Source organism: Mangifera indica, chromosome 8 (assembly GCF_011075055.1).
Source record: "Mangifera indica cultivar Alphonso chromosome 8, CATAS_Mindica_2.1, whole genome shotgun sequence".
In the NCBI taxonomy this organism is placed as follows: Eukaryota; Viridiplantae; Streptophyta; class Magnoliopsida; order Sapindales; family Anacardiaceae; genus Mangifera; species Mangifera indica.
This window is the reverse complement of record NC_058144.1, coordinates 13312041-13327283: the sequence shown is the minus strand read 5'-3', so window position 1 is coordinate 13327283 and position 15243 is coordinate 13312041. Positions and strand designations below refer to the sequence as shown.

Here is a 15243-nt window from a genome sequence, read left to right as displayed (position 1 = left end):
AGGGTCTCGGCTAAAATGAAGAAGAAGATGAATAATTGATGGTTTTATAAACTTTTTGGACCAAATTGCCCTTAAACTTTTCTATGAATGACTATTTTATCCTTAGCTAATTACCAAAAACCCTTAGCACCACCATATAATTTCAAGTGTGCTATTCAATTTTCATTCCCACTTTGACCCTTAAATCTTTCTAAAATGAACATTTTACCCCCTTTGAAAATTATTGCTCATATAATAGTTTTCTATAATTCTTTTACAATTTCTTTAAACAACAAGTTATAAAATCAACTCTAGGGGTAATTTTGAAAGTGGAGTTTACTGACATACCTGAATCCGGGTGTTACAATACTCTTACTCTTTTCTCTTACTTTCTTAAAATCCTTCAATTGTAATCATTTGAGAGACCTTGTGTGCTAACTTGTATTCTTAGCCTTAGAGAGGCAATTTGGTACACAAAACTTATTGTGAACAAACACTTGAGGGTGAAATCCCATATAACTAATGTATTAGGTGCAACCCCAGAAAAACTACTTGTAAAGAACATTCAAATGATAATGGAACTCCAAGAGAAATGGCTTGAAGAAGTGGACGTAGGAGGCTTGCATGAGCAATTGAGCTTTTCTTTACTCTCTCTACTATTTCATATGTAATTATATTTATTATTTTTCATTCATTACTTTTTGATTATTAGTTAAGATAGAATTAATTGTGTTTATGACTGAGTTATTACAATATCTTATTAAGCTTTGGTTATCTTTATCTCAAGTTTTTTTAAAGTGTTTTAACAAGGGAAATTTTTTAAAATACCTATTCACCCCACTCTAAGTTCCTTTTAGCTATTCATTGAGGTTTTACAAGGTTAATTAACATTTTTTCTTGTCAATCATAATTGACAAGGTGAAATCACCAGATTATGTAATTAGACTATTTAGTAAGACAAAGACTCCATGAAGCATTTGTTTGGTACTTATAACACCAAATCAATGATGTTAGAAGTTAATTTTATGATCTCATAAGTCTTTTAAGGTCTTGCATTTTAAATGTCTCATACTCAACTTTCAACATAGAATTTACTTAACATATATGACCTATTTGTATTATTGATATTCTATATTTCATAGCCTGATCAATATCATTATTCCTCATCTAGTGACTTTATCCTTCATGAACCCAAAAATTATCCATATTCCTTTTCAAGAATTCAAGTACATTTTTAGGTGTGTCATCTAACGATGCTTATTTAGGTGCAATTAATATTTCTAAAATGTTGAGATACCAACTTTAAATGTATATCATGATACTGATGAGCATTCTAACAGCTACCACTAGGACAAATCTAATCATGTTTGTCTCTCAATTCATATGTGTAGTGACACATTATTTAAGAGAGGCATTTATCATCATGATGAAAGAGAATCCTTTCGGATTCTTATTTGTTGAATCTTTTTAGCCTTCGTCTATTATAAACACTCCAACTAAATTCAACAATCTATATGATCTACAATAATAGATTAAATAAGGAAATTGACTATTGAGTTTAAGTCCTTCTACGAAGGATTACTTGGTTACCCAATTCTTATATCAGCTGCAAATACAACATTTAATTCTGATATGTTTATCGTTGTATAGATACACAATGTTAGAATTGTCATTGTACTCTTATTAGCTATCGTACACAAAATTTATATTTACTTTAGTAAAATGAAAAGATTTTATGGTATTGTTTGCGTGAATATTCCTAGATTCCAATATTCACATGATTTTTTTATAGAACTCATCAACTTGTATACATGATCAACTCTTTTTTAAGGTTGATACCATTGGTTATGATATGGTCAGAACTATTTTAAGTTTTATCCATTGGAGCTACTCTTGACAATTAATTGTCAAACCTTTAATTGTATGTAGCAGCTATGAATGCATTTAGATTTTAGCATCACTTGTAGGTTTTAGATTTTAACGTCATATATCACTAGTGTGTTTATCAAGAGTTATGAGAATTTTAATTCTAATTAACCATCTTTCAATGACACATTATTTGTTTTATGTCTATCTTTCTTCTGAGTTAGAAATTAGTTGAGTTTTATTATCTTCCCATTTGTTCTTTTAGAGAATCATATCTAAAAGAATCTTTCAAAACAAATTTTAAAACTCATTTGATACTGGAAGAATAATATTCTTATGTTTCATTTGAAATATTATACAAGATAATCTATTTAACACATGGTTTATGTTAGACCCCTAAATGTTTTAATGATGCTAAAAACACAAGTTTAAATGTCTAACATTGTCTAAGGAATGTGTGAAAAAATTACCAAATAGACACAATTTGAAGAAAGCATAAATAGAGCAACCATGCCTGTACTTGTGTGTCAAGCCAAACATGAGGAAAAAGTGATCGTGCAACATTCATGTGCAATTTTGGGCAAAGTCAACCAAACACATGCCCATGTATCTTATAATAAACGCATGTGTATATGCAAAAATTCAACCATTTGCTTCCCATTACTGTTCTATTCAATTCCCCATTAAAGCTTCTAAAAGTTTTAGAAGAAAATCATAGATGAGGATGGAATGATCATGTTTCATCATGGAACGCCCATGCATGCACTTTTGGAGAAGAAAATCCATCTATTTGGAGCTCTAACCGAAGATTTACCAAACACCTATGTTTCATACCTACATGCTTATATGTCAAACCAAACATGAGAAAAAAGTGATTATGTAGCATCCATGTGCAATTTTAGGCAAAGTCAACTAAAAACATGCTTGAGTGCCTTATAATTCAACCATTTGCTTTTTGTTACTTTCAAGTTTGATTCCCTATTCAAGCTTATGAATTTTTTGGGAGAAAATCACATATAAGGATGGAAGGCCTGTGCATGCGCTTTTCAAGAAGAAATTTTGACTGTTGAGAACATAATTGAAGATTTACCAAGCATGAAAAATTGAAATTTTAAATGACATACACCTGTGTGCCTTAAACACACACCCACCCATGTGTCTATCAAACTTATGAAGAAAACTTTGTTTTTGAAGTTCAATGAATCTATTATCCCAACTAATGATTTTATGAGCTATTCTAGTCATCCAAGATTATAAATTGAAGACTCGCTGATGGAGAATAGGTTAGAGCTCATTAATGTAAAAGCTTATACTCTTTTCTTCTTTAATATTTCTCTCACAAGCTCATGACTCAAATTCTTAAGCGGTACACTTGTGCTTAATGTAAAAGCTTATACTCTTTTCTTCTTTAATATTTCTCTCACAAGCTCATGACTCAAATTCTTAAGCGGTACACTTGTGCTTAATTCTTTATATTAGCTTATAAAGTCATTTTACATTTATTTTTTTGTATAGAAACTTTTTTTGGTGAAATCTCGAAGAAACTATTGTGGTGGACATAATCTCAAAAAACTATTATAAAGAGAAGTTATTTTTATAAGTGGAACTTCAAGCCGTTTGCTTGAAAAGTGAAAATAAGAGGCTTGAAAGAAAAAGCTTCAAACTATTGTAAATCTTGTGCATTTTTGTCCCTCTCTTTTTATTTTAAGTTTTATATATTTGTGTTGTGTGTTTGAGAATTTGTTGGTAATTGGTTTTGTTTGAATATATTTATTAAAATTGCTTAAGTGAATGACTTTGATCAAATATTCATTTAAAAGACTACTGTGTTTATACTTGATTGATTTACTACTTTATTGAAATTGTTTATGAAGTTATGGTTGATTGGAAATTTGTTTAAAAGATTTTTTTTGGTTAGAATTTTTAAATAATCCTATTCATCCTTCTTTAAGATTATTAGTCATTTGAGTTTTTCAATTGGTATTAAAGCTTAGACTTTAGGTTGTAAAATCTAATGATTTTTATAGTTTAAGGTTGAATTTAGAATAACTAGTAGATCTACCTTGGTTTTTGGTGAAAGATATAGCATTACAAGACCATCATTGTTTTGTGGATCAAACTACATTCAGTAGAAAATTAGGATGAAACTTTACATACAATCGATAGATTATAAATTATGAAAAATTATTAAAAATGGTGCCTTTGTGCTAGGGATCCTAGAACAAATTTGCCTAAGAATGAAGAAGATTTTGATGAGTAAGATAAGAAACTAATAAGTTTAAATGCAAGGGCTATAAATATGTTGTTTTGTGCATTAGACTCAATTGAATTTAATCATGTTTCCTTATGTGAATCAGCTCAAAAGATATGGACTATCCTTCAAATCACTAATGAATGAATAAATCAAGTAAAGGAGTCTAAGATGGAGCTCCTCTTTCAGGAATACAAGTTGTTCAAAATGAAGTCAGAAGAGAATATAATCGATATGTATAAGAGATTCTCAAACTTGATTAATGATCTTTGAGGATATTTTAAGAAGATTATTTAGTTGTTGCCGGAATCAAAGTACAAGAAGAATAGTGATGATGAGATAATATGTTATGAATGCAAGAAAACAGATCATATCCAATAAGAATGTCTTTAACTCATAAAGAGAAAGAAGGAGAAGAATCTAAAAAAGAAGGTGCTTACAGCTATTTAGAGTGGAAATGACAATTTAAATGATGAACATGAGTTGGAGCAAGAAAAATCCAATCTATTCTTCATGGCTATGAGCGAATTGGAGGAAAAAAGGTAACAACTCTAACTCTTATTCTTTCATTGAATTGCATGAAACATTTAATTGCCTTATGGATGAAGACAAATACATGTGTGCTAAAAATAAATCTTTGAGAAAACAATTAACATGAATCAAGAATGATCATGAAAATCTTTTAAATGAACATGTTAAAATCAAGAAAGAACTTGAAATAATAAAAAATGAAAAGATTTTAGCATCAAATAAGTTAGAAAAACTTAGATATGAAAATGATGCATTGTTTGGAAAAGTGACTAACTCAAATAAAATTTTAGAAAAATCCAAAATAAGTACAAAAAGATTAGATGAGATGCTTGCATCTCAAAGATATGCATTAAACAAAGAAGGCCTAAGGTATAATGAAAATAATCATTTTGGTAAATCAAATAGGCCATTAAAGAATGATCACTCATTGCATTTAAAATATTATACTTTTATTGGTCATAATATTGGAAAGTGTCTAATTAGAAATGACAAACCATCCAAAATAAGGAAGTTTTAGGTTTCTAAAGTGACATTAAAAACTAACCTTAATGGAACCAAAACTATTTGGGTACCAAAGAAGTCTTAAAATTCTTTATAGGTGTGTCTTGTAGCTTTAGGATCAAAATGTTGCAAAATGTATGGCTATGCAAGACACATGTCTGAGTAATGGAGATGAGAGCACCAAGGTACCTTAAAAGTTAAAATTTCTTCAAGTTGAAAGCTTGTGATATCAAGTAAGTGCCTAAACTTTTTCTTAAAATTCAATAACCATATGTTTATGGTTATTGAGTTGGTTGATTGTTTGAGTATGCATATTTAAGCATAGTTAATTGAAATTAAATGCTTGAATGGATATTACTCTTAAGTTTTATTTTTGATTCATTCTCCTGATATTTGTTGTTATGTTTCATGGAAATTTTATGGAAATGCCAAAATTGATATATGATTAAGTTATTTCAAATATGTGTGTATTATTTGTATGAATGAATGTTCTTTGATATATTTTTGGGTTGAATGCTCATTAATATGATGATGATAATATTTGAATGGTTCCTATGAATTAATTGAATGACTTTTTGTGTATTTTGATGATGATATATTTTACATGCTTACATATTCTATGATTGACATGTTTCAAAAGTAAATGAATATGTGATATTTGATATAATTTGGGTACATAAATGTGTTTAATGCTTATTGCAAAATCAAGAGGAATTAATTTGAATTTGTGTTCAAAATTGTTTATGATGTGATGTACATAAATTCACCTTAAAATAGATCAAGATATTTAATATTTGTATCTTGAGGTGCTTTAATTTGATACATTATTCATGTGTTTTCATTGCATGTTTTTCAACTTCAAATTTTTTGAAAAATTATGTGTCAACAATTTTATATAAAATGTTAAATATTTTTTATCTTTAAGTTTCTATATATACACCTCAGTGTGCTTTGTGCACAAAAATCTTTCAAAATTTGCAACATATGGTCATGTTTTTACAATACATGCACGTGTATTCTTGGGAATTTTGAATTTCAAATTTGGTAGATACACACACGTGTATACTAATGAACACATCTATGTCCATGAAAAATCACATTTTTCTCTTTCATTTCAAATATACATCAAAATCTAACCTTAGCTGCCATCTCCTCTACCTATCATCATCTTCAACAGTGCTTTTTCTGATCAAATCAACATTGGCAAACACATCTCTAGCCATTTTAAACTTCAATTGTTAATGAAACTGACCTTAATAGCCTTAGACTCCCCAAAATTCACCAAATTTCTCACCATCTCTCGGCCCTAACTACTTTCATGTCAAAATTGACATAGTTCCTCAAGTATTCAACCACCAAAAGTCTCATTCATCTATGAAAGTAGCCTTAGCAGTCTCAACATCTCTATTATTTGTTCACATTGCTCAATCTTGGTTTGAATCCAAAAAATGGAAATGGCTCTAAAGAGAAAAATGGTTGTGCAATGGACATACAACAATTTTGGGATTGAAACAAAGAATATGACTTACTGGAACAAGCTTCAGGGTGTTCAACTAAGAGGTACTATTAAAGGGTGTTGCATTGATATGGACATTATGAATGAAATTGGTATTGGGCATGAATTGTTAGAGATTATTAGGAGGATGAGATGGGAAACTTTATTCTTCATGTATCTAGATGTTTATAAGGATTTAGTGTATGAATTTTATAGTTCATTATTAGTGCCAATAAATAAACGTGGAAATATAATTGAATATACTATAAGCCTTAGAATGAAGGGAGATGATTATAAGGTTGAACCTAAAAAATTTGTTGAATGGTTGAACTGTGATAATGGGAGTATTTTGAACACTCTGTTGAGGTGGGCATCAAACTTTTTGTGGTGTGATCTTGGTGGCATTGGGCCTTATTATGCAATCATGACCAAATTGATAAGGTTTAGCTATCTATTGGTAAGAATTCTGTACTAGATGATTACTTATTCTTTGAAACCTAGAAAAAGTACAAGTGGGCATGTATTTATGCAAGATATGGTTTTATTAAAAGCTATTATGGATGGAAAGAAGTAGCAAAATGGTTGATTTATAAATTGCTTGAGATTCAGGGTGAAAAGTTGAAGAGTTAGTTAACCATGCTTGTCACTTTCATTGCGTTAAACTTGGAAATTACTTTTGATGATAGTGATAGAGCATATATGAGATAATTCAAAGCGACCCACTAGATAACTGTCGATGTGCTCTCAAAGATAAGGATGATTGAGAAAGCTCAAAATAGTGGATGACATTTGATCATGGTTGGAGGAAATAATGAAAAAGGTCAAGCAAAAGAAGAATAGTTAGATGAATAGCCAATAGGGAAAGGACAAGTGTTGCCTACAAGCCCAGTGATCTTATTGTACCAAAATCTAGCTCTAAATAGAGTAAGAGGACAAGGATCAATGAGGATACGCTTCTTAGTAGTGTGGATCAACTAATTCAGTATATGAAGGGCAGATTCAATATTATGGAGTCATCTTAGAAAGCACGGTTTGATGCAACTAAGGTATGCATAGGGTAATCAAAGACATGCAAGGATAACTCATCAATTTAAGAAAGGATTTTAACGCCAGATAATTTATTGGCCATGGATGTTGAAAGGTATCCACTTATTGAGTTTTTTTCATGCATTTCCTTTGTATGTTTTATAGGCAAAGGTGAGTAGCAAGATAGATGGGGATCCAACGGTCCAGCTAGCACCTATAAGAGGTGAGGGGTTGTTATTTAGTTTGTCAGCCACATAGCATTATTAGTATTATTATTATTTCTTTCAGACACATGAGTTTACTCAAGATTTGTATGATTATTTTATAACAGAGATTTTATATTCTTGCTAATTTCTAAGTTTGATTATTAAAGCAGTTATTTTTATTACATTACCTTTTTACACGTTTTATAATGATGATCATTCATTAAAGTTTTTAAATTGTCCGATTGTGCATATCTTTTTTTATATATTTCTATTAGGGGGTATGTATCTAAAGAATGGTGTTACATAACTCAAATTATTTGTTTAACATTAGTGCCACTTTCATTGTTGAATGAATCATTGAACTTCAATCCAATGCATATAACACATATAAAATGTGTTGTACGTAGAGACATAAACGTGGGTTACAATCTCTATAGTATTACCTTAAAATATTTAGTAGGTATTAAAACTTCCATTACACCTTAGGTATTAAATTGGATAATTTGTTTTATGTATATCACCTTCTTGGTTTACTCCAAGTGACTAAATACACAAATTAACAAATTCTTTATTTCATTCTTGAATTCCTTGAATTTCTTTAAAGTATTCAAATTTGTATTTACAAAGATTTACAAATCATACTCACTGAAATTTCCAATGAATCAGATGAAATATGGAATTTGTTGTGTTCAACATTAATGGTTAATTCTCATTGTTTAAACCAAATTCAACAGTTGAATAATGCTTCTATTGAAAACATTAAAGGTTAGTGTAATCACCTTTGTCTGAAAAACATAACTAGTATCCATCATTTGACAAAAGTCAAATGAGTTAAAATTCTAGTCATGACTTAGTTTTTTGTGTCATTTAATATTACATTGTTTAATAATTGTTATTATAAAGTGTCTCCATCAAAAATCCTTGAATTAAATTAACTGACTTCTATTAACGATCAAATAATATTGGTTTAAGCTACACCTCAATCTATTGTGGCCACAAGTTTAATTGGTCATTGTCGTCCATTAGAAATCTCTAACTAAGATATCAACTCCTATGTTGGAGAGTGACAAATCCTCTATTAATCCATCATAGCTTTCATTCAAATCTCAATGTAGCCAATCACCACCTTTTAAATGATCCTCAAACCAGACTATGTTAGGTTAGTGTCAAACTATATCGATTTTTACATAAAACGGTTTGATATCTCAAGTCTAAGGATCACATGTATCTTTGTTCACTGTGACGATATATTTCATAACCATTACAGTAACTATCCATATGAAATCCTTTTGGTAGGTCAATTCAGTGAATACGTTTATAATGTACACCATATTTTACACCAAATTGTCAACAAATAACACTAACACGTGAGAACTATCATCATTTTTTGATAAGGTTGTTCAACATTATAATAACTTTATCATTAAGAATAACCACCTAATGTGTACATATAGTTCTCACGATTAGATGTCATACATTGATCTCTTGCTACGGTTTAACCACTCTAAGAACATTTATCTATGTATAAACATATGCCTTCTTGGACAAAGAATGTCACAGGCCTCTATTAATGAACTTGTATTACTATGGGGATTGGCTCCAAGTGTAGAAATATATTGAGCCAATAAGTGTAGAGATCGAAACTGATATTATACAAAACCAATTAATTTGTGATAAGATTCAATCTACCACACTTATATACTACTCACTTATGTTGTTTTTATTTGATGTGAGACTTTGCAGTCTCCAACATCCTTGATCAAGTGCAACCAATATTGGTTTGACAAGGTGTGTTGCCACTTGGTATCTAGGATCACTTTAGGCTGTTAAGCCCACCCATATGATTATGGGCTCTGATACCATATAGAAATATATTTGATTTATAAGTGTAAAGATTAAAACTCATAGTACACAAAACTAATTAGTTTTTGTTAAGGTTCAATTTACAATACTTATATACCACTCACTTATATTGTTTTTATTTGATATTAGACTACTGAGTCTCTAACACCTTCCCTTAAATGCAACTACTATAGACTGTTAAACCTGTCGTTTGGCTTAATGCGTTGCCACTTGGTATCCAAAATCACTTTAGGCTATTAGGCCTGCCCATTTGATTTTAGGCTCTAATATCAAGTAAAAATATATTGGTCTATAAGTATGAAGATCGAAACTTATATTACACAAAACTAATTGACATGTGTTAAGGCCCAATCTACTACCCTTATATTATTTTTATTTGATGTGAGACTCTTTACTTTCCAACATTTTCTTTTACGTGCAACCAACATAAACTGTTACACTTACCATTTGGTTGGGTGTGTTACCACTTGGTATCTAATATCACTTTAGGTGATTAGACCCATTTATTTGGTTTTAAACTCTGAAACCATATAAAAATATATTTCGCCTATAAATATGAAAATCGAAATTCATATTTCACAAAATTAATTAACTTTTATTAAGGTTTAATTTATCATACTTATGTTAGGACACCAACTCTAACAATTTGAACATTCCCTGTCCAAAAGGTGCTTCATGTCGTAGTTCTCTTTGCTAATATATTAGATTCATATGTACAGGATCTGTAGACGTTAACATAGATGTAGCTCAAGGTCTCCTCAGGGCTGCTGATCAGTATCTCTTGGATGGTCTCAAACGTCTCTGTGAGGTTGCCATTGCACAGGTTGGGTACAATATTATTTTGGTAAGTGCTCTTTTACATATCATGATATTTGTACTAGACGCCAATCCAATCTAATGACTTACCCTCATTCTATAGGATATTTCAATCGAGAATGTCCCATTCATGTTTCAGTTTTCTGAGGCCTATAATGCCTTGTCATTTTAGCAATCATGCATACTCTTTACACTAGAAAAATTTGACAATGCAAAGATGGAAGAGTAGGGCCAATGAAGGAATTTTGCAGATCTCAAAATGTAGCAATTTTTTAGTGATAATGCAAACTCCTAAATCCCAGGCAAGGCACTTATTGATCTTCCTGAGTCAATACAGTTCTTGAATATTTAAGTCATAGTACTATCTGTTCAAAGCGTCTCTCGTAAATTCCTATATGGCTAGAAACCATTATTTTTCTTTCGGGTTCTAATTTTTTGTATGACCTTGCATTTCTTTATTAATTTTTAAAAATAAATATTTTATATTTTTTAGCACCACATAGTATTAAGTAAATATCGTATTACTCCTTATCTTTTTCAATTTATTTATAAAAGTTGAACTAGGGGGCATTTAAGCACCTTTTAAACTTGTGAAACGTTTCGAACAAATACATCCGTCTGTTTGCCGCACTCGCTTTGATTAAACAGAAGAAAGCCAAAGATAACACTTGAATATGCCGTTCATCTCATTTTGACCTCACACCAAATCGAGAAGAAATAGCTTCGATGGCGCTTCAGCTTTCAACTCTACCCTTACATTCTCTCACTAACTCCTTCCACGTCGTCTATTCCCTTACCAAAACCAAATCGTCTTCTTCTATTTCAGCTCTCGCCTCCACTCCATCTTTCTCCTCAATTCAGGCAACTTTTTTCGCCAACTTCTCCTTTCTTTCTGATTGCCTCCACTTTTATTATATATTATTGACCGGAAATTGACGAGACAAATGGAAATTATTTCAGATTGTTGGTGGCCAAAAATTGACTCAGCATGGAAATTCACATTCCAATGGCGGCTTTCAGAGCTACGATGAAGAGTTTGATTGGGTTGATTTAGATGCTGATCTTTACTACTGGACCAAGTCGTTGCGGCCCGTTCAGGTACTTTAATAATTAAAATTATCATATCTTTATTAAAAAAAATTATTATGTTCAGAACGCCATTTATTTAATTTTAATTGTTTGTTTATGTTATTTGATGATAATTCTACAGTGGTATCCTGGTCATATTGCGAAAACTGAAAAAGAACTTAAAGAACAACTCAAGTTGATGGATGTTGTCATTGAAGTGCGTGATGCTAGAATTCCCTTGTCCACTAGCCATCCTCAGGTTCAACTTTAACATTTACATATTAATTCTGTTAAATTTTGAAAGTTTTGGGAAATTTGATGTTTATTGCTTATTCAAACTTTATAATATTTTAATATTTTTAACTTTTTACTGTTAATTCTTGAGCAGATGGATTCGTGGCTCGGTAATAGGAAAAAAATTTTAGTGTTGAATAGAGAAGACATGATATCTACAGCAGATAGGAATGCCTGGGCTACTTATTATGCAATGCAGGGAACTAAAGTTATTTTCTCCAATGGACAACTTGGAATGGTATAGCAGTGGGAAATGTTATTTTAGCTATCTGTAGTTTTTGCACCATAGCAGAAATTAAATAATGTGTTAAATACAGGGCACAATGAAGTTGAGTCGGTTAGCAAAGACACTGGCAACTGGCGTTAATGTCAAACGCAGAGCTAAAGGGCTCCTTCCTCGTCCGGTGGGTTCCCTTGATCAATTGCATATTCATATTGAACCTTATTATGCATATACAAGTGTGTGTCTGTGTCTTGCTTACTGTCTTAATTTCAGTTACAGATGAAATAAAGTTGTGATGCTGTCTTGCAGTATGCTAGTTTTATTTATTTTGTATCCAGATGTGTATGATTGCCGACCCCTTAATTTTTACCTGATAAAAATTTCACTTTCAAACAATAAGCATTGTCCCTGATCATTGTACAGGTGCGAGCTGGAATAGTTGGATACCCGAATGTTGGGAAATCATCTTTAATCAATCGTTTGCTAAAGCGACGAATGTGTCCAGCTGCTCCCAGACCAGGTGTTACAAGAGAATTGAAGTACGTATTCTAGTCTTTATTGCTTAGATATCTCTGAAAATATCAAGAGATAGCTTGTTTCAATTTTTACTGGAATTTGAAAGTAGAAGAAGTTTAAGTTTTTGGGAAGCACATGATGCTTACCTTGTCAAAAGTGTTGGAGTGGCTCAGAAATGAAATGGTGGTTTTAACAAGCTGAAACATTGACATGGAATTTTGGCGTAAGATTTGCAGTTAAAATTTCTAATCCCTGAATTCATGTAGTCTTATAAATACTGAGAGCTCCAAAAAAGTTGAAATTCTTTTCACATTTTACTAATGCTGTTGGAAACTTAATAAAGAACAAGGTCTGATTATGTGCTTACAACGTCTATAACTTTTAATTAGTTTGGAAGTTAACCAAAATTCAAAATTAGGTTCTCTTAGATTGTAGAACTTTTTTCTTTTTGGATTTATTCTGTGTCAATAGAAAACGTAATTATAAAATGTTATTTTGATCTTAACCTTTCTATTTGTAAATATTTATATTGTTTGACTATAATCCATTATTTTACCTAGTTAATCCTTCTTATTTTCTTTGAAGATGGGTTCATTTTGGTAAAGATCTTGAATTGTTGGATTCTCCTGGAATAATCCCTATGAGGATTAGTGATCAAGCAGCTGCAATAAAGCTCGCCATATGTGATGACATTGGAGAGAGATCCTATGATGTTGCTGATGTTGCAGCGGTTCTTGTCCAAATGCTGACAAGGATTCCAACAGTAGGTATGGTATTCTCTTGACTCTGTACTCATGTGCTCATGTTTATTATTTTAACATTAAGTTAGACACACTTCCATTTAGAAAAAAAGGTTTTCTAAGTCAAACTGATACTAGACTATTCATTTGGTGTCTTATTGCTTAACTGTTGGTAATCGGGCAAGAGCTTGGTTTAATCTGATTCTAGGGTTCATTTTGATCCTGGCCTAAGGGAAAAAATTGCAAATGACTGAAATATGGTCAACAGAAATTCCATTAGATGGTTCTGATTTATGGATTACAGGTGGAATTTCATCAACATGAAATGCCAGAGAGTTCAAATTCTGCAATTCAGTGGGTCAATATACTGAGTACAACTTGTAATCTAATTTATGCTCCTTTCCAGGTTCAAAGGCACTTCAAAACCGTTACAAGATTGATGTGGATGGTAACTGTGGTAAAACGTATGTCTCAGTGATTGTAGTTCTCACTTGAAAGGGTGATATGGCACACTTTGAAAGATTCCTAATGCCAAATTCTTCAAGAAACTTATTCTGGATCTGGAGAAGCGATATCTTTTTGGCTTTGGAATCTTTCTCAGGATGTACAAGCACTCTGAAGTTTCATTGCACAACAATATCTCATTGATCTAGTAACGCTGTTGTATTGCAGATTTATTCAGAAGCTTGCTCTTCATTTGTTTAATGGGGATGCCCACCAGGCAGCATACCGGGTCTTGTCAGATTTCCGGAAGGGAAGGTTTGGTTGGACTTCACTGGAGAGGCCCCCCAGGTAATGTCTCAGGGTGCTAGCTTTGGGTCCAAGATGATTTAAAGCTTCTGTGAGCACCACCTGATGCCTCGAGTGCTGAAAGGTGAAAGCTACCAACTAGAGAATTTAGAAACCCTATAGGTTTCATTCGGTTGACTGAGGTGTCTTAGTAAATAGAATAGCTTCAATTTGTTGTAATTATATTGGTCAAAATGACAAACAAGGCTGCTAGTAAGTTTCAGCGGGGCCAAAATTGTAGAATCATAGTGGAAATGGGGTTAGTTATACTGGATCATATTATTACTTCCATTATGTTTTCGTCCAGGCCGCCCAAGTGTATCAAAGGCTCTTACCATATTTTGTACTCTCGTATAACAAATGTTTGTGAAAAACTGAGCTCCAAATTTATGTACTTCACATTTGATTTATCGACTTAAAAGAGCCGCGATTGTTTGGCAAATGCAGTTGTTTTGGTTAGTGTTATACGGTAAAACTTTTCAATGATTATACGCATGGAAATGACACTTGAGGTTTAACCGAGACAAGCTATTTTGTCAACAATTAGACATGTTATTTAGTCGCATATAAGTTAAAGATGTGAATATAAAATTTTTCACTTGAATATAATGAGAAACACTTAACTATTTCACTTTACAACATTTAGGAGACTATCTTCTTATTTCATTTTGTCTATAGAGGAAAACCACCATTCCTTATTGAATTGAGATCATATAATTGATGTAATTAATTTATTTACATATAATCACTCACAACCCAATCTCTTTTCTAATGAATATAAAAAATTGTACAAAAGTTAAAAGGGATTCTCTCAATAATTCTTTTGTATTACATAATAGCACCTTATTAAAAACTTTTCTTAGAGATGTAAATAATATAATCATGTATGTAGACTTCTGACTAACAGGTTGAACCACATTAAAACCATTTTTTATCTTCACAATTTTCGTATGCAATCTTTCTTCTTCATAATTATTTCCATTCATTATCATCAATAGTGGATACAAAATTATTTTACTAATTTCAATCACCATTATTAACTTTCTTGCCATTGGTGTAGCCTTCTCATTGAAGTATGT

The 15243-nt window shown here is 31.4% G+C and overlaps 1 protein-coding gene across 2 annotated transcripts; it reads left to right on the top strand.

Annotated features, from left to right (window-relative positions):
* The first annotated feature begins 11118 nt into the window (after nt 1–11118).
* On the top strand, nt 11119–14606 carry LOC123222752 (DAR GTPase 3, chloroplastic-like). 2 transcript variants are annotated; one of them, XM_044645690.1, is made up of 9 exons: nt 11122–11395; nt 11495–11632; nt 11745–11861; nt 11991–12134; nt 12214–12300; nt 12543–12658; nt 13221–13402; nt 13782–13839; nt 14048–14606. In XM_044645690.1, the coding sequence occupies exons 1-9, from the start codon at nt 11261–11263 to the stop codon at nt 14169–14171; spliced, it is 1101 nt and encodes a 366-aa protein (XP_044501625.1). In that variant the 5' UTR covers nt 11122–11260; the 3' UTR covers nt 14172–14606. The 2 variants fall into 2 exon arrangements, with proteins under 2 accessions (XP_044501626.1, XP_044501625.1); XM_044645691.1 differs by lacking the exon at nt 13782–13839 and having other exon boundaries at nt 11119–11395.
* The last annotated feature ends 637 nt before the right edge of the window (nt 14607–15243 follow it).